The 21,143-nt window shown below is 33.9% G+C and overlaps 1 protein-coding gene across 1 annotated transcript in view; it reads left to right on the forward strand.

Moving 5' to 3' along the window:
- The window catches only part of GDA (guanine deaminase), a 111,727-nt gene that overhangs the window by 74,544 nt on the left and 16,040 nt on the right, over positions 1 to 21,143 (forward strand). Inside the window, exons 5-11 of the mRNA XM_051962130.1 lie at positions 3,614 to 3,719; positions 7,533 to 7,560; positions 8,043 to 8,150; positions 10,069 to 10,176; positions 13,460 to 13,557; positions 15,700 to 15,767; positions 17,798 to 17,944. Of these exons, the coding sequence (XP_051818090.1) occupies positions 3,614 to 3,719; positions 7,533 to 7,560; positions 8,043 to 8,150; positions 10,069 to 10,176; positions 13,460 to 13,557; positions 15,700 to 15,767; positions 17,798 to 17,944 (663 nt within the window). The remainder of the gene's footprint in view (positions 1 to 3,613; positions 3,720 to 7,532; positions 7,561 to 8,042; positions 8,151 to 10,068; positions 10,177 to 13,459; positions 13,558 to 15,699; positions 15,768 to 17,797; positions 17,945 to 21,143) is intronic.

A 21,143-nucleotide genomic window follows, 5' to 3' on the forward strand; every position in this document is an offset into this window, starting at 1 on the left:
AGGGATTGTTTCAGTTTTATTTTTGTATCCATAACAGCTAATATCATGCCTTGCACATAATAAGCATTTGTTGTTTCTTGAAATTGAACTGATTCTAATATACTCATTTTTATAGAGCAACTGAATATTTACAAACTGATTTTCTCATGACATCTCATAAAAGTAGGAAGATTTTTACAAATAACAGAGGGATACTTTAAATATATATATACCTGTAATATTCTCTCTAAAATGTAATGTTCTATTAGCCTCTGCAATAAGAGTCGAGAAAGAGATTAAAGCAATTAGAGTAGGCAATGAGGAAACCAAACTATCACTCTTTATAGATGATATGATGGTATACTTAGAGAACCCCAGAGATTCTACTAAAAAGCTTTTAGAAATAATTCATAACTTTAGCAAAGTAGCAGGATACAAAATAAATTCCCACAAATTCTCAGAATTTTTATACATCACCAACAAAATCCAACAGCAAGAGATACAAAGAGAAATGCCATTCAAAATAACTGTTGACAACATAAAATATTTGGGAATCCATCTACCAAAGGAAAGTAAGGAATTATAGAGCAAAATTACAAAAAACCTTCCGCACAAATAAAGTCAGACTTAAATAATTGGAAAAATATTAAGTGCTCTTGGATAGGCTGAGAGAATATAATAAAGATGAAAATACTCCCTAAACTAATCTGTTTATTTAGTGCTATACCAATCAGACTTCCAATAAAATATTTTAATGATCTAGAAAAAATAACAACAATTCTTTTGGAAGAACAAAAGGTCGAGAATCTCAAGGGAATTAAATCAAATGAAGGTGGCCTAGCTGTACCTGATCTAAAACTATATTATAAAGCAGCAGTCACCAAAACCATTTGGTACTGGCTAAGAAATAGATTAGTTGATCAGTGGAATAGGTTAGGTTCACAAGACAAAGTAGTCAACTATATCAATCTAGTGTTTGACAAACCCAAAGATCCTAACTTTTGGGATAAGAATTCATTATTTGATAAAAACTGCTGGGATAACTGGAAATTAGTATGGCAGAAATTAAGCATGGACCCATACTTAACACCATATACCAAGATAAGATCAAAATGGGTCCATGACCTAGGCATAAAGAACAAGATTATAAATAAATTAGAGGAACATAGGATAGTTTACCTCCCAGACTTGTGGAGGAGAAAGAAATTTGTGACCAAAGATGAACTAGAGACCATTACTGATCACAAAATAGAAAATTTTGATTATATCAAATTAAAAAGCCTTTGTACAAACAAAACTAATGCAAACAAGATTAGAAGGGAAGCAACAAACTGGGAAAACATCTTCACAGTTAAAGGTTCTGATAAAGGCCTCATTTCCAAAATCTATAGAGAATTGACTTTAATTTATAAGAAATCAAATCATTCTCTAATTGATAAATGGTCAAAGGATATGAACAGATAATTTTCAGATGATGAAATTGAAACTATTACCACTCATATGAAAGAGTGTTCCAAATCACTATTGATCAGAGAAATGCAAATTAAGACAACTCTGAGATACCACTACACACCTGTCAGATAGGCTAAGATGACAGGAAAAAATAATGATGAATGTTGGAGGGGATGCGGGAAAACTGGGACACTAATGCATTGTTGGTGGAGTTGTGAATGAATCCAACCATTCTGGAGAGCAATCTGGAATTATGCCCAAAAAATTATCAAATTGTGCATACCCTTTGATCCAGCAGTGTTTCTATTGGGCTTATATCTCAAAGAAATATTAAAGAAGGGAAAGGGACCTGTATGTGCCAAAATGTTTGTAGCAGCCCTATTTGTAGTGGCTAGAAACTGGAAAATGAATGGATGCCCATCAATTGGAGAATGGCTGGGTAAATTGTGGTATATGAATGTTATGGAATATTATTGTTCTGTAAGAAATGACCAGCAGGATGAATACAGAGAGGCTGGGAGAGACTTACATGAACTGATGCTAAGTGAAATGAGCAGAACCAGGAGATCATTATGAATTTTAACAATGATACTGTATGAAGATGTATTCTGATGGAAGTGGATTTCTTTGACAAAGAGACCTAACTCAGTTTCATTTGATCAATGATGGACAGAAGCATCTACACCCAAAGAAAGAACACTGGGAAATGAATGTAAACTATTTGCATTTTTGTTTTTCTTCCCGGGTTATTTATACCTTCTGAATCCAATTCTCCCTGTGCAACAAGAAAACTGTTCGGTTCTGCAAACATATATTGTATCTACGATATACTGCAACATATTTAACATATGGACTGCTTGCCATTTAGGGGAGGGAGTGGAGGAAGAAAGGGGAAAAATTGGAACAGAAGTGAGTGCAAGGGATAATGTTGTAAAAAATTACCCTGGCATGGGTTCTGTCAATAAAAAATTATTACATATATATAAAAAAGTAATGTTCTCTTGTTGGGGTTTTCTTGGGATCTCTGGAGGTAGCCTTTGTTTCAGTTCAGTAATCACCCCAAATACAGCCAGATGTTAAAGTCCAAATCCTTTATTGTCTCTTTCCAAGTCTTGAATCCTTTCCTGTGGCCCAGTTAGCTTTCTGATAGTACAGATTCTTTATTATCTCCTTCCTGGGGCTGGGCAGCTTTCTGGAGAGCCTTTCAGTCTGGTGTTGGCTCCGGCCTGTCTTCTCTGGCTTCTGAATCTCTCCAACTAAATCCTGGCTGAGGCTCTGAGAGCTTCTCCTTATATGTCCCACACTGAGTATGCACCAATCATTATATCACTAGGAAACCATTATTTGTTGTAGGATTAAATCAATGCTAAACTAGATTTAACCATTGTCTCCTCAATTCCACTTAGTACTTTGTTAAAAGTTCTGGCCCATAACATTTCCTTGTAGGATTAAATCAATCCTACTGAACCATGCTAAATGAGATAACTATTGTCTCCATCAATTCCACTGACTTAGTACCTGGTAAGAATCCTTTGTTTCAAGTTCAGGGTTCTGGCCCATAATATATACCTCTCTGTGTCTGTTTAGCTTTCTAACTGAAATTAAAATTCCATCAAAATCATGAATATAGACTGAGTTATTTAACATTCTTTCTTTTTTTGGAACTGAATTTGCTATTGATAATTGACTAATTGACTTCCTTTTCTTAAAGGAAGAGTGAAAAAATAGTGAATAGATGCAATAGTAAATTGAGAGGGGAAAAAAAAGAGAAATAATGTACCATACTGGGAAATGATAGAGTATGAGTAACACTCCTCTTAGATGCTCTTCAGGGTCATAATTTGCTTATTACCTTTGGATGGGTTAATTGGTACATTAAAATAACTTAATTTGTTTAATATTTCATAATTCATATAACACTTTTAAATGAATTATCTCATTTATGCCATACAGTCACCCTATGAGATATGTGGTTCAGGTATCACCTTCGTTTTACAGATGAGGAAATTGAGGCCCAAGGGGGTAAATAACTTTCCTGAGGTCATTACAACACTAAGTGGTAAATTTTAAATCATGTCTTCTGACCTCCAAATATCCAAACTAAATTAGTTGAGATTTGGGCTAAATAATTTTCTATCAACAGAAAATCTGAATTGGCTTTTTATTTTATTCACATTTTCAGATAAATTTGGGCAGCGAGCATTTGTGGGCAAAGTTTGCATGGATATGAATGACACTGTTCCAGAATACAAGGAAACCATGGAGGAATCAGTTAAAGAGACAGAAAGGTAAAATGCTGGTATATTTTGAGATGGAGAGCTTTTCAATTTCTATCTTAAATATCCATCCAATATGCATGTGTGTTTATGCATATATACATATATAGCCTTGAGTATAAATACACACACATATATATCTTTGTGTATATATGTTTGCATGTATATATTCATATAAAGTATACATACTTATGTGTGTGTATAAAAAATAGAAGTATTATGAGGCAATTCAGTAGATAGAGCATTGGGCCTAAAGTCAAGAACACCCAAGTTCAAATTTGATTTTATGACAATTAAAAAGTTACCATTACACCAAGTTTCTGGGTAAATTAAGATCAATTTTATTGACAAAATCTGAAAAAGTCAACCAAAAGAAGCTTATTATCCCCTGCGTAACCAAAAAAACCAAACCTCTTGGACCTTTGATAGTTATAAAATCTTTTGAAAAGGAATTCACTTGAAAGTGAAAATCAACTCTGATAGGTCAACAAGAGAATGAATATTATAATGGAAGGTGAGCTATATATTAAAATTAGAGTCTTGGAGTGTGTGACCTGTGTCCCCCAAATCTTGGTCAATAGAGACATCAGTTTCCACATAATTTGTTAAAACAAGAGAGAATCAGCACTTTCCCCAGACTGATCTATCTGAGCAAACAAAAGAGTACCTTTTTGCCCCAACTTAGAATTTCTTTTTATGTGTGTTAAGATATTGGCCTGGTTAAATCTTTAAGACAGTATTTTGATTTACCACACTAATTGATTTTGGATAAGGAAGGAGAAAAGGTGAAAACCTTTGTCTTGGTTTATAAATAGTTATTAAATTTCTTACAGCTTAGATACTTAACTAGCTATGTAACTCTGGGCAAGTCCCTTCATTTTACTTTAATCCCTTAGAGAAGAAAATGATAAAGCATTCCAGTATCTTTGCCAAGAAAAATCCCTTAGACTGTAAGGTCCTTGGAGTCACAAAAAAATCAGACAATCTCAACCACAATATGTATTGTAGTTGAATTTTTTTATGAATCTAAAAGGATTGACACTCACCAATCTGGGTTCTTGAAGTCACTGTTAATTGAATATTAAGAGTAATTAATAAATGAGCAGGTATTTATTTCAGCTGGAGGGGAAAGGGGATTGCAAGATGGTTGGCAATTTATCCTCAGCCTCACATAAGAGATTTCTGATATGCACATTTTTAGGGCAACATTATTCAAAGTAAAAATGTGTGAAACAAAGAAAAGTAAGATAGGTATTCATAAAACACATGGCTATATAAAAAGAATCATATACTTGCTAGAGAAAAATGTATATTCTCAGCTGCAAGAGATAGATAAGGGAGTTATTTTCTGAATTTACTTGGTATCAGTAAATCAAAGAAATCTGTCTGTCAGGTCAGAATCCTCCACTTTTAACAGCTAAATCTTTTAGTAGTGATAAAAGGCCAGAATGAGACACTGAAGGATACAAGGAGCTGAAGCTCTGTCCTTCAGCTCACTTATATAAAAAAGCTAGTCAGACTGCCTTGATACAGGGCTGTTTCTAAAGAGGAGTTGGGGTGCAAGTAGGGAGATCTTTGTATTACACAAATGTAATTAAGAAACCCCAAATAATTACAACTGAGTAATATGCCACACTTTATGAAAAATTGCATATTTTTTTGCTTTCTAATGATATTAGTGTGCCCCATGGATTGCATAAACAATTCCTTCAACATTTCCTTAATTTCAGTGCTTAAAGTAGAGAAAGTAATAGGTACATCATAATTTCTTTGATGTAATAATGTCTTGGGTGAAGAAATACCCTTTGCCTAATTCAAGTCATTGCTGTTTCTACAATTTATACTTTTTGAAGATTGCCTAGGACACTGAGAAATGAGTGACTTGTCCAAGGTTACATTGCCAATATAAGTCAGAGGCAGATCTTGAACCTGATTTGTGTTTTGTGGGTGGGTGGATATGTGGGGTTGGGCTGCCTCCCAAAAGGACTGTCACCACAATACATTGATGATTTGACAAGTGTATTCAAATATTTTTGTCTCAAAATGCATAGAAGGAGTACCCCATATGAAGAATTCATTTGTGCTACAAGAGTCAAAAAAATTTCAATACTTATCTAAAAATAATTCTTTTTTCAATTATAGCAGGTAAAGCTAAGGATGGCTAGCTTCTAAATGTTCCTAGAAAAGGGAAACATTGTAGAAGTTATTTTTATTACAATAATTATGATTATTATGGTTATAATAAATTCATTTAAGAGCACTTTAAATGCTTAACAAATATTAACTCATTTAACCTTCACAACAATCCTAGGAAATAAGTACTATTATTTGCCCAGGATCACAGAGTAAATGAGTGTCTGGGGTCCCATTTAGTCTTTCTGATTCCAGGTCCAGCACTTTCAACTCCCTTCTTTAGTTGCTATGATCAAAAAAGTTTCATTATCTACTGATGAACTTTTCTGCATTTAGAATTGATCATGGGATGACAAGGATTCGGTTTATTTCTTGGTTTGTGAGCAAAACTTATCTTGCTTGCAAGGACTTTCCAGAGTTTGTGCTCTTGGAATAATCCTTGCAAACTGATAACCACTATACTATGATTTGGCATAAGTATAGAGCTTTTTCAACTATTATGCATGTGAATAGCATGTAGATTGTAACACAAAGGCTTGCTATTGTTTTATACATTGACATGGAATACATATTCCATCCTTGTAATACTTATATTATTCTTGAATTGAGTATTTGCTTATGTGTTGTTTCTTGCCCTTCCATCCACCACCATTTAAGCGCTTGAAATCAGGAAGTTTTATCTTTTTTATCCTAAATACCCCAACTCCATGCTTTGCATGTATTAAGACACTTAATGGAATTGAAATTAATTAAATGCTGTGCTTCTAAGGATATAAAATTGATTCCATTGTTTTCAATAGTGTTTTCAGTTATTTGGGATTTTTTGGGTAAAGATAATGTGGTTTTGCCATTTTCTTCTCCAGTTCACTTTACAGATAATAAAATTTAGGCAGGTAAGATTAAGTGATTTGCTCAGGGTAACAAAACTAGTAAGTGTCTCAGGCCAGATTTGAACTCAAGAACATGAGTTTTTCTAACCCCAGGACCGGCATTATATCCACTGTGCCAGCTAGTGGCCCTTTGGAAATAGTTATGAAAGTAGTAGCTATATATAATGGCTTCAGTTTACATGCATCTGAAGATGGCAACATCTTCAGTTACTTCCTCTATAACTTACAATAAACTTGTCACCAGTCCCTTTACCACACATATGATTTCTTAACTCCACTGTACCAGTTTCTGTTTCCTCCCTTCACTAATTTTCTCTTCTCCAACTGCCTGCTGCAACTTGTCTCTGTGAAGAAGTCCATTAGAAGTTGACTAGTAGCTGTCTACTTGCTATGAATTGAAAATAGCCCCCTGACTTCCAAGTCTCAAAACATGATTAAATCTTTACTACCATATTATATATGGAACATAATGTTTTGCAACATTCCAGAAATAGAGCTTGAAATACTAGAATGGATTTAGTCCTGTGGAAACACTCATGAACAGTCCAAAGGAGATAGAACTTTTCTATGGATGTTAGAATATATAATTATGTTTTCACTTGATTTTACTCAGCATGCTTTTGATTCAAAATGAAAAAGCATAGTAATTACCACTTCTTTTTCTTTAATTATCAGTGATAAAATCGATGTGAGGTCAGAGGGTTTTTGCATAAAAATTGTCATGTGGACCCATTACCATTTTAAAAGAAGGCTTACTTGTAAATTTTTGCTTTGCCTAATTTGTTGTTTGTTATTTTCATAGGTTTGTTGATGAAATGCTAAAAAAGGAAGTAAGTAATGCTATAAAACAGCAAACTTATAATTATGTCTCTGATATAAAATGTAGAACATTTCTTTAAATTGAGTTTTCTTAGATTATGCAGCATTGTCCTGGTTTTGATCTTCATTAGTAGATTATTTGGGTATAGCTTATTCCTAATGAATTATATTTAGTTGGAAAAAAACTAACAATTGGTTAGATCAATCTCTCCAGCATATATTTATCAGCCTGAATTTGGGAGGAGGGTCACTCAGTTCAGGTGTCTTAGTACCTTATAATTAATTCAGTAATGTCTATACCTAGCCCTGTATTATAAATATATTTTGAAATCAAGGTTTGTAATTGAAAAAAACACTCCAACTCCAAAACAAAACAAAAAACCATGTGACTGGAAAGTCAGCCCCTTTTCATTTTGAAGTAATAAACTGGGGTTTGTTTTCTTGGGCCAAGTCCTCATGTTTTTATATTAAATATCTTTTGGCTGTTTTCCAGTATACTAGGGTAAAGCCTATAGTGACCCCACGTTTTTCCCTTTCCTGCTCTGAGACTCTGATGCATAAACTTGGTGAGATAGCGAAGGACCACAAGCTACATATTCAGGTGGGTATTTATGTTCTCACATCTAATAATAGTTGCCTGCTGTCTCTGGACTGCACAGACTTGGATTAGTCCTTAATTTTTTCAGGGTCTCATAGAATCTTAGTAGTTTACAATTAGAAAACCAGTGATCATCTTATTTAACTCCCTCATCTCACACATCAGGAAACTGAAGTATTAACTAGACACTACTTCTTTCATAAATCTTAAAATACTGCATAAATGTTCATTCTCATTATTATTGCACCTTCCACTAGTCTTTTCTTGGATTTGTTGATCTATTGGGTGAATTATTAGCCCATAATGCTATTATAGAAAAAGACGTTTTCATAATCCATTAATGTGGCAGATAATGAGAGGTTGTTTAGCTATTCTCTTTGAAGATTTAAATTGTTATTTTATTTCTTTCTTAGTGTATTTTATATGACATTTTTCAGAACATTTCGTCTTCTTCAAGGGGAAAACTCACTGCCATTTGAAAAGCTAAAAACCTATTTTTCACCTTACAAAAATGCATTTAAAGATCCTTTTGTTCCAAGTGTCTCATTTTAACAGCGCTAACCAAAAACAAAAAGCAAACCACCCTACATCTCACTTTATCATTAAGTTGCTGCAATTTTGAGAAATTTTGAAAAAGCCTACAGCTGTGGTAAAATGTCAAGCCTTAATTATACACTGTAGTAAAATTTCTCTAAGAGTAATTCAATGGTACTACAAGAAAGGACAGATAGAGCAGAGGTAGTACAAAAATTCTTAACTACTTTTATGGTAATTTAAAAAAAATAAAGTCTGGCTTTCCTGAAACTCATTAACTTTGACTATCATTTGTATCCTACTTTTTATATATATTTGTGCATTGAACACTATAATTTTTGTGAGCTAAATTACGTGAATTGTCTCCAACATTCTATGCAATTCTGTCCAGTTGATGAACTTCAAAGATCAAATCTTTACTACATCTATGCCTAGAGAAAGAATGCTAATCATCAAAACAGTTATAGAAGAGTGATTAGCACCAATCTGTCAAAAAGACAAATAAATAGTTTTGATTTTCTTTCTCTTTGGGATCTGTATTTACAATTTAATACTTACATTGATGAAAATATAATTAATTGATTCATTCATTCACTCGTTATTTCATTGATATAACTGTACAAACTATAAATACCGATGATAAGGGGAATGCTACAATGCCATTCTTGAAATTAAATTGCTTACTGGATTATTAGCCTATATACACACCACCACCGATTGCTTTGAGATTAGTTTTATTTTAGTCTAGAGATTACACAGCAATCTTCTAAGAAATGTGCAAGGGGTGATTTACATCGTTTTGGCCTATAAGAAAGCAAACAGAGAGAGTTGTGTAGATTGAAGGCAGGGAACTTATCACAAGTGAGCATAGTCTCTTTCCCCAGAAAAAAACTAAATTAAAGACCATAGCAAAACAGGGCCATAGAACCATAGCATGTTAGAATTAGAAAGGACCTTGAATGTCATTATTTCACAGATAAGGAAAGTAAGAACTTGAAAGATAAAGGCACTTAACCTAAGGTCACACAACACCTTTAGAGAAGGGATAAGACTAGAATCTAGGTTTCTGGACTCCTGGTTCAATGCATGGTTCCACTAAATAATGTCACCTATATTCTTTGATATCTGCTAAACTTTTTAGTAACATAGATTTCTTCATCTTTGACAAGGTAAGTTACCAGAAAAAGGCATTTTCTTTGTCTTCACAGAAAACTCTTTACTTATTCTATTAAGTTTTTGAATTTCAAAATTTTTGACTAGAGTTTAACTTTGAACAGATTTAATTTGTTATTGTATTGTATGTGAAAGATCATAATTTCCATCATGGATGGAAAAAACTATGTTTTAAAAAAAAAAAACCTTGAAAATACCATCTTACTTCTTGTAGAGCCACATAAGTGAGACTCCTGATGAAGTTGAAGCTGTGAAAAAGTTATTTCCTAATTATAAGAATTACACAGATGTATATGACAAAAACAATCTCCTGACAGACAAGGTAATGTAAAAGACAGGCTTTTATGATATTTATTAATCAGGTTTTTTTGACTAAATATGTTGAAAATTTTATTTTTTTAACCTTAATTTTTTTTCATTTTTGACGATAGTTCTTTATTTTCAAAATATATGTAAAGATAGTTTTCAACACTCACCCTTTTTCTCCTTCCCTTCCTGCTATCCACCTCTCTTAGCAAATCATGCAATATATGTTAAACATGTGCAATTCTTCTATACATATTTCCACATTTATCATTCTGTACAAGAAATTTCAGATCAAAATAATGAGAAAGAAAGAAAAATCAAACAAACAAACAAGATGAAAATACTATGTTGTGATCCACATTCAGGTCCTCTCTCTGAGTGTAGATGGCTCTCTCCATCACAAATCTATTGGAATTGGCCTGAAAAACCTCTTTATTGAAAAGAGCCAGATCCTTCATATTTGATCATCACATAATCTTGTTGTTGCTGTGTACAATGTTCTTTTGGTTCTACTCACTTCATTTATTATCAGTTCGTTTAAATCTTTTTCACATCTTTTTAAAATCATCAAAACTGATATTTTCTTATAGAACAATAATATTTCATACCATACATATCCAACAACTTATTCAGCCATTCCCCAATTAATGGACATCCACTCAGTTTCCAGTTCCTTGCCACTACAAAAAGGGCTGTTACAAACATTTTTGCATATGTGAGTTCTTTTCTTTTTTTTCTTTTTTTAAATCTCTTTCGATTACAGACCCAGTAGAGACACTGCTGCATCAAAGGGTATGCACAGTTTGATGGCTCTTTAGCCATAGTTCCAAATTGCACTCCAGAATGGTTCAGTTCACAATTCTATCAACAATGTATTAGTGTCTGCAACATATCCAACATATATAGGACTGCTTGCCATCTAGGGGAGGGGGTGGAGGGAGGGAGGGGAAAAATCAGAACAGAAACGAGTGCAAGGGATAATGTTGTTAAAAAATTACCCTGGCATGGATTCTGTCAATATAAAGTAATTATTAAATAAAAATTAAACAAAAAAACAAAAAAACAAAAAAACCAATGTTTTAGTGTCCCAGCTTTCTCACATGCTTTTCAACATTTATCATTAGTTAATCTGAGAGGTGTGTAGGGTCCTCACAATTTTAATTTTTAAGTTCTTTATACTAGAAAAGTAATCTTTGATCTAAATTTTTCTCAGGTCAGATTCCCCCTTTATGAAGACATAATTCTTAATAAAAAAAATTGTGCATCTGCACAATTCATCTGTAGCCATGCAGAAAAGGAAGAGCATTGAATTTAGAAGACTTAATACTTCCTTAGCTTTCTGATCAAAGAAAAAATTATTTAAATTCATAGACACTAAATTTTTCCATCTGTCAGAGATAATAATATAACTTTCTATCTTGCAGACTTGCTATAAGTGAAACTTATTTTAGACCCTAACACCCTACATAAATGTGAGGCTGTGATGCCATTTGTAGATTGATGGTTTTATTAAAAACAAGGATATGTTTTCTCTCTTCTTAAATTAAATATCTATTATTGAGTGACATAAGTATATAGTCAATTCTCAGAAATCCCAATGAGGATTATCTGCAAATGTTAACTTCTAGTCTGTATACTTCTGAATTGTATTCTACTAACTATTGATATATTCTAATAGAATTTAAACTAATTTGCATATTATATTAAATTACTGGATGGAGGCCAGGGTCACTAGATTGTAAGAAGACTGAGAAGGTAGGAAGGGCTTCAAAAGCCAAATAGAGGATTTTATATTTGATTCTTCAATTATTGGAAATTATTGAAAAGTAAACTCTTTTGCTCCAACTACTAGCTTCCTTGGTTTCCTTTAAGTCCCTTCTACAGGAAGGGATGACCTACTAAAGGAAGTCTTCCTCAATCTCTCTTAATTCTAATGGCTTCCCTCTTGTTAATTATTCCAGTTTGTGTAGGATTATATATAGCCTGCATATGATTGTATTTTTTTATTTGCAAGTTGTCTTTCCCATTGGATTGTAAGCCTTTTGAGGGTAGGGATTGTGTTTTACTTTTTTTTTTTAACTACTTTTTTACTATTTTTATTTCCAGTGTTTATTAGCATAGTACTTAACATGTAGTAGGGACTAACTATATGTTTATTGATTAATGGAGTGAAATAAACTTTCTGAGTACCATTCCTGTGTTTTTTGCCTCCCTGCATTAGACCTATTTGGAGAATCAGTTTAAATGTGTTTTGAACCTCAAGAAAAAAGGGTAAAGGTAGTTTAATTCATGAAACAAATTTTTATTTTCTCAATCAATGGAAACAAAAATTCAATGGCAACTTCAGATTTATGGGAACATGACCATTGAAACAAGAAAAGACTAATTTTTGCATAACATAAAGGTTGTAAATGGATATAAACCCTGCTTTCATTCTTGCATTTATTTTCATGTGATTTATCAATTAAACTTTAAAGGGCATATGTAGTTTCTTTACATATAAACTGTAGAAAATTTATTGCAGAAGTAGTTTGTGGTCATTGGCAGTTCAAAATAGAAAAATATTTGCACATTTCTTTGTTCTCATTGTAAAAGTTGTTGAAGAGAAAGGTCCTGTTCTGTAAAACCTTACAGATTTTGCCAAAATATGGAGAGATAAGCAGTGGTTTCAAACGCTAGGCAAGGCCTGCTTTATTGAGAGCAAGGTTTTTTTCAGTTAAAAACAAAGGGATGCCTATTATCAGAGATTCCATCCCATGCTGCGCTTTTCCTTCAAAGAAATATAATTTTTTCATCTAAAAGGATGAAATAGCATCATGTCACAAGGCCTTTGGAAGCTAACTTAAGCAAAATGAAGAAATGATATCAAATTATGATTCCACAACATCCCATCTATTCTGTTGAATAGAGACCTCTTTTTTTCTTTTATAAAGAAATTTTATTTAAGATAAGAAACCCTCAGTATTTATAGGAATTCATTTTGTGATTTGGAGTTAATAATTAAGTCTGACTATGTAGCAATGGAGATAAATGAATGATAGATTTCAGAACTAAAAGGGAGCTAAGAGATTCTCTAGTCCTGCCCCATCATCTTACAGATAACATAATTTGCAGAGTTTCCATGAGGCAAGACATAGCCAAAAAAAATTATTTATTAATATGTGCAAGTAATTTACATATGTTCTTATCAACATAACAGTAAAAATATGAACTCATACCATATATCTAAGACCAAATTGGCAGATATTAAAATCATAGCAACTAAGAAGTAAACTTAAGTGATTTTTTTTCTTGTGTAGACAGTGATGGCTCATGGCTGCTATCTCTCTGATGAAGAGCTCAAAGTATTTCAAGAGCGTGGAGCTTCAGTCTCCCACTGTCCCAATTCAAACTTGTCGTAAGTAGATGAGAGTATATTTTTGAGGAATTCTAAGTTCAGGGGGGAGGTGCTTAACAGTGAATGAATAGATTAATGAATGAAAGAAAAGGGTATTGACTATATGTGTGATGCCCATTGTTAGATACTAGAGATACAAATTTTAAAAATGAGACATTTCCTGCCCTAATGAACCCTATCATCTAATAGAAAAGAGAGAACTTCAGATGAGTTGTAGCAAAGAGTTTTTTGATTTGTTTCCTGGGGTGGTGATTGGAGCCAACAATGGAGTTGTTTTTACATGTAATGGGGGAGGGAGGAATTAAAATACTGTTTAAACAAAGAAATGGTATTAACAGTTTTGATACATGCTCCTTAATTCAATGTAAGATTATATAGAAAGAAAATGTTTCTGTGGGGAAAAGTGTGAGTGACATTGTATGTGATGCTGTTGACTGATTTGCAGACTTTAGAATCTAGTCAATATATCAAGTCACCTCAGTGTCTTTCAAAACCTTGAAATCCCCATGCATCTGAAAGTTATCCAAGTTTTTTCTCTATCCTATGCTACATGATCTATTAAAGATCACAATGATTATTTCTTACTTTGTCCTCTCAGAAACTATAAATAATCCCATTTAAACTGGAGTTTTATAAGTCTCAGAATCCAGCTGTTTTATCTGGTCCTACACTTTTGTAATCTGCACTACAGATTTTTCTCATAGGAAAAATTAGAATTCTCAGTGTCTGTCTCATTACTATTCTGCTACTCAGATGCGCAGGCTCCCTATTTGTCCTTACATGGAATATAACATTTTATTCAGGGTGAGCAATACTTTATTACATGTTGTCTTGGGCCAGATACAGACTAGCTCCAAATGAAAGTCCCCTTGCTGGAGATAATGAATAAGGAAAAGAAAAGTTCTTAAATCCTCTTAGTAAATAAACATTTCACAAGGATATATACAGCTTCTCATTCATTGGAGTGCACCCAAGTCAATGATTTGAATTTGCAGGGTTATTGAGAGACAAGATCAAAAAATTGATTTTAAGAAATATCTCATTAATATAAATATAAGGAATTCATAATGATAGCGTATATATAACCAACACTTAGAGTAACTTAACTGATCTTCACAACAACCATATGAGGATCATGCTGTTATTCTCAGGTTACGGATGAAGTTAAAGTTAAGTGACTTGCCCAAAGTCACACAGCTAGTGAATATCTAAGGAAGGATTCAAATTCAGGTCATCATGACTGCAAGTCCAACACTATTTATTGTGCCACCTAGCTAGCTCCCTTTTTATCACACATGTGTTTGCAAATATGATAACAATTATTCCTCTCCACAGTCAAGCAAATCCAAAAAGACTACCCCTCCTTTGTTGATGCTAACTTATATAAGATTTGCTCAGAAGTAGGCCTTACTTTATTTAGCCCAACCCCATTCACATCTCTACAACTAAAGAGGATATATTCATCTTAAATCATCAACCTTATATGATCTAATAAGACCTTCAGGCCCTGAGACCAAACAAAAAGACAAAATTAAGTTTTTATTCCTCCATTTGTATATTAGGCCAAAGGGTCTGATCCAAATAAACAAATCAGTATAGTATGATTAGCTTTGGGTTTCATTTCAAAACTTATGTACTACTTTTCCATTTAGATAACTTTTTTCTCCTCTTCACCCATTCCCCTTCTATTTTCCTCTTATGATGATGCTATTTCATTTCCTTCCTGAAGGCTAACTGGCAAAATGACCTAGCAGCAGAGTGAGGCTTTTGTGATTGGTTATCCTCCTTTTTCCTATGATTAATTTAACTTGGACACTTCTTACCACCTAAATTTTTAAGCAATAGCTTTTTTTGGTATGATGTTGGGAACAGGGAAACAGACATAAAGAGAGAGTGGAAGAGAGGAAAGGAGAAGAAAAGAGTGGGAGAGAAGCAAAAGAAGGGATAGAGAAGGAAAGAAGGAAAGAGAGACACTGAGTGGGAGAGATGAGGGGAGATGGAGAGAAAGAAAGGAGAGAGAGAAGAGGGAGAGAGAAAAAAGAACAAAGGAAGGATAAAAGAATAAAAAGAAAAAGGAAGAAAAAGTGGGAAGGAGCAGGTTCTGTACTCTTTTTTTGGATTTTCTTTCTCTCCTGTTTCTAGGATCTCCAGTGGATTACTAAATGTGCTGAATGTCCTGAAACATAATGTGAAGCTTGGACTGGGCACAGGTTAGTAGGTCCCTAGCCCTGTTTTGACAAACATTTCACATGTACCACTTTGTCTGAGACTTACAACAACCTAGAGATATTATTTTCCCCAAGTGAGGCTCAGATGTATTAAAGGATTTGCCTATCATCTTATAGTTTATGAGTAAAAGAGGAAAGATTAAACTTGGGACTTTCTGGACACTGGTTCAGTGTTTCTGTCTGTTATACACCAGTGCTCTTAAATGTCTACTTAAAGGGCTACTTGAAAGGGGATAACCTCAAAGACTATTATTCAGCTGACCACAATATCACATTCCTAAAACCCATCCTGCACAGTCTGAGGCTGATGGATTAATGGAGCTCAAAATTTCTGAGCAGCAGTAAAAGTAATCAGATGTCTACCTTTAGTCTGGCACCAATATAGTGAGCTTCCTAGGATAGGGTTGACCTGATACAGGTCAAACCTTCCATGTTCATTAGAACTGGTATTAGACCTGCTGAATGGCCTTCTATTATTCCTTTAGTGTTAAAACAATTTTAAAACATCCTGGAATTCTTCTTTTCTTTTGCTTGCATTTTCTCTTGTCCTTTTAAGTTAGAACATTTTTTATGTTCTCAGTAGTTGTCTAAGTACAAATGCTAACTCTTGAAGAATCTAAGTTGTTTTATATGATATTATCAAAATGAATAAACAATGAAGAACACCCCAGCAATTCAGACATCTGACAGATTCAGCAAAATAAGATTTCTCTCTGTATTTCCCCCACCAGTTTGGATATTGACCAGGCCTTCTAGGTGGCTGATGGATCAACTGATGCCTCCTGATTTGAACAGTACATTGTAGATGTTTTTAGATGTGTGATGACCTGTTAATTTAAGGAAGCATACATCATGTCCAGATGTCTGAGCAGAATGTGCACTGGCACCTCTTTGTCTTATTTTATATGGCTTTAGAATGAAAATTATACAATTGAAAGTGACTGTTGAATTTAAAATGTCTGGAGTAAATCTAGGTGGATATGTCTAATAGTAAGTTGGAAATATAAGACTAGATGTTAGGAGAGTGGTTAATATAATCCTCTGTATAGAGTTGATAATTGAATCTGATTAAATCATCAAGTGAAATAATATATATAGAGAAGAGGACCCAAGACATAAGACTTATGGTGAAATTGCCCATATTTAATGAGCATGACCTAGATTATTATCCAATAAAGGATCCTGAGCAGTGTTCACACAGGTGGGCAGAAAATCAGGAGAAAACAGGGTCATGAAAACCTGGAGTCAAGAGAATGTCAAAGAGAAGGCTATTAACCATGTCACAGTCTATCTAGAAAAAGGTTAAGAAGGATGAAGATGGAGCAGAGGCTCTGGCCTTTGAAAGATTTGGCAGTTAAGAAATCATAGTAATTTTGGAGAGAACAGTTTGAGCTGAATGAGACTGGAAACCACTCTGTGGAGAACTTTAAAGGGAGAAGAAAGGAAGAAACCATTTATAGGCAGCCTTCTTAAGGAATTTAACCACAAAAAATCAGAAAAGAGGTATCAATGGAGGACAAGAACAGAATTTGAAAAATGGCAGCCAAGGGCTCAAAATCATAGGGATGGCAATAGAATGAGGTGGTGAAAGTATGTTAATCATTAAGGAATGAATTAAAACAGATATTCAGTCTGGAGGTGCAATAATGTTAGGACATCATGTAGCAATGTGTATTGGGAAAGAGGTGGGGAGGTAATAATGGTGTCTAGGCAGGGCAACTGCTCTGAAGCTTAAATGACTAAAGGGAGTATCTGAAATGCAATCCAACTGTTGCCCCCTGAAGTCCAGGAAGTTGAACAAGCAAAGATAAGCCAACTATGATGGTATTTAGGGAGCCAGAGAGCCAGAAACAGCCTGTAGCTACACACTTTTCAGAGACAGGATTCAAAACCAGACTTTCTGATTTCAAATCCAATGCACTATTACATGACATTTCATTGCTTATGTACTTAATTACTTATTTAAATGCATGAGTTTATTTTTAATATATGTATTTTTTAATCTATTGTAGATGTTGCTGGTGGTTATTCCTCTTCCATGCTTGATGCTATCAGAAAAACAATGGTGGTAGCCAACACTCTTTACATGAAAAAAGTAAATGAGAAAAGCCTCACTCTTAAAGAAGTATTCAGACTAGCAACTCTTGGAGGAAGCCAAGGTAACTGGCATTTCATATCTGTCATATTTTATATCTCTTTATATCCAAAAGGTCCCTGAGAGCAGGCATATAACTTTGTTTAAACTTTATATTTCCCCTGACATCTAGCACAGTTCTCTGGATATAGTCCTTGATTAACAAATATTTCTTGATTTGGATGTTCAGATTTTCCTCCAGAGGGCTGTAGTTTTCAGTAAAACCAGTCTTCTATAAATGGATTTGAACTGTTTACCAACTTTGGTATGCCTCTGCAGACCTAATAGTGATTGGCCTTTAGTAGACACTTAATGAATGCTTTTTATTTTATTTGCATCCCAATGCTTAAAATTTCTGGTAGATTTGATTATAGCATTTATTCCTATACTCAAAGAATTGAAATATTCCTTTACAAGGCAATAGTTTTCAATAAAACATACCTTCTATAAATGCATTAGAGGTATTTACCAGCCTTTGTATATCTTTGCAGATTTTTTTAGCACCAACCCTCTACTAGCCACTTAATCAATGCCTTTTGATTTATCTGGATTTGAGTCTGTTTATAAATTCAGTGAAATTAATCAAATCATTTTTAAAAAAAGATTATCTGGATTCTTTGATAGTGTCTACTAGGGATGGACAGATTATGCAAGTATTAATGAAATATCCAAATCAGTATAATCAGAAACATCCTTATCCTTGGTTGCTGGCTTATTAAGTCTACAGTCTTTCAGATTGACTTGATTTGCAGTATTAGTTTTCTGTGTACTAGACAAATACTTCTAGAATCCAAAGGCAGATGTCTCATACATCAATAGAAGAAGAATTTCCAGTTATCCAAGTGTTCTTACTTTCAGTTCTTCTCCAACAAAAATACAAAGAAAAAAACTAATTTGAAGACATCTAGCTCTGGCCATTTTTAATGACCTTAGCACCCTGTTTTTCTTGTGATATTCTTTGGCTTACAGACTTTTTCCCTGAGGAGGGAAAAAGTTACCTTTCTATAAATATTAAAAAAAAAAGTGAAATTCATTTCCCACTAATTTTGCCAAAATCCTTCTCAGACATAGTGGATGTTTGAAGATCAAAAGTCGCCTCCTTGTTATTTGTTTGTTTATTTCAGAGATTATCACTTTACAATTGTACAATGCTGGAAGGATGTTGGTTTCCTGAAATCACTTTTACAAATGAAATAAACAAGTTTGCTTTTTTTTATCCAAACTTTTCTGGTAGTCTTGGTGTGTACCTCTCTACCAATATGTAGATTGGTTTTACAGAGTGCCTCTTGGTGGCATTGCACAGATTCCAGATTGTGGAGTTCAAATCCTGACTCAACCAGGTCAGGTCAATTCCTCTTTCAGTCTCTTAGATTCCTAAAATGAAATAAGGGGTTGGACTAAATGGCATCTCTGAAGTTTTGTTTAGCTCTAAATTTGAACCTAGTAATTTCATTGGGCAGAAAAACTACATTTTAGAAAAGCTATATTTTGAGGATTCCAGTTTATTTACTAGATAAACTCTAGTAGTAAAGAATGTTTGAACATGAAGTTAATTACCCATCATTAAAAGGCATTGCAAAGATCTTTGGTCTTAGAGAGAAACCCTTGACATACTTTTTTGGTTACTGATAACCTAATTAATAAATTGATCATGTTCAGACTGTTGTCTCCCAGTTTACCTTAATTTTCAAACATAACAATACAATGGCTACACTGTAGTGCATGGAAAGAATGACAATAGAAAGGATCAATTATGTACTCCTTAATGACATTGATAAAGCTTGTTCCTGAAGAAAGGAAGAAAATGCAGCTCCCTCTCTTCTTTGCAGAGATTGGAGATTACAAGTGAGGAATACTGCATATGTTATATTTGGTACCCCCAGCCAACACCCTCCCTAGGAGGCTCTGTTTTCTGCAGCCTCTTTGGCTCTCTCACTATGAGGGAGTATCTGTCTTGAACGTCTCATCTAGTTAATCAACTTCTCCCTGGGCAAAGTAAGCACAAAAACTTTTTCCACAGAAAATGAATCTTTATTACAATGTCTTTTTTGCTTTCTGCAATAAAAATCTTTCTCTTTAAAAAAGAAAAAAGAAAAAGGAGGCATTGCAGACTGAATCCTTATTTCCTTAAACTTTAGGTTTGGCCTGATGATCAGGGTTTCTGAGTTACTGTATAAAGTATACCATTGAGATACCCAAGTCATTAAATAATTTGCTCTCTCTTTTTTTTTAAATGAAGCGTTTTTCTTTTGAGAGGATTTGCACCAATGACATATATAAGCAATGGTATACTTGATTTTTTAAAGGTAATAGTAATAAATAACACTTATATAGTGTTGCAAAGTACTGTGTGTGTGTGTATGGGGGGGAAGGGAGAGAGTAAGGGAGAGGGGAAGGAAAAGGAGAAGGGAAAAGAGGGAGGAGAGGGAAAAGTAGAGGGAGAGGGAAGAGGAGAGGAAGAAGGAAGGAGAGAGGGAGAGGGAAGGAGGGAGGAAGAGAGAGAAGGAAAGGGAGAGGGAGAGAGAGTCTCACAACCTATTGGCTTTTTAAAAATTTGATAGATGAGAATACTGACACTAAGGGAGAGTGTCATCAGTGGCCTCATAACTAATATCCAAAATAAGATACTGTTCTGACTCTGGATTCAGCATTCTTTTTACTGTATCACATAGCATCTTGAAATAATGTCACTTCCATAAAAATAGATCTTGGTATCAAAAGAGTAAGTATGTGACAGAATAGAAGAAAAAATAAAAGTTGGAACCAGAAGGGAAGATTCAATAGCAAAGAGGATGCAGTTAGCTAGTAGATTTTAGGTAATGGTGGTATATGATAAGTGGGTATTTGTTGGGGTAGTATGAGTGTGTGGATATGTGTGAGAGGGTTATGTTTAGCAGGAGGTCTTCAGAATTCATTGGCTCAGCTCAAAAGAGAAAAAATTTTAAATGTAAAATCATCTTTTAGATATAAAAGGGATCTTAGAGGCCATCAAATCCAACTCCCTTATTTTACATTGGGGAAAATCGAGGTTGAGAGATGTTAAATGCCCTGCCCAAGATCACAGCCAGTTACTGCATTTTGAGTGAAAAAAGAACATAGACATTTCATTCTTAGACTTCATTTTCAATATACTTAATTTACCTACTTATCTCTATAACTAACTGAAATGAGTGCACAAAAGTTTAATTTCTTTTATGCTTGACATGAAACAGTTGTTTTCTCCC

The sequence above is a fragment of the Antechinus flavipes genome, chromosome 1 (assembly GCF_016432865.1).
Source record: "Antechinus flavipes isolate AdamAnt ecotype Samford, QLD, Australia chromosome 1, AdamAnt_v2, whole genome shotgun sequence".
Lineage (NCBI taxonomy): Eukaryota > Metazoa > Chordata > Mammalia > Dasyuromorphia > Dasyuridae > Antechinus > Antechinus flavipes.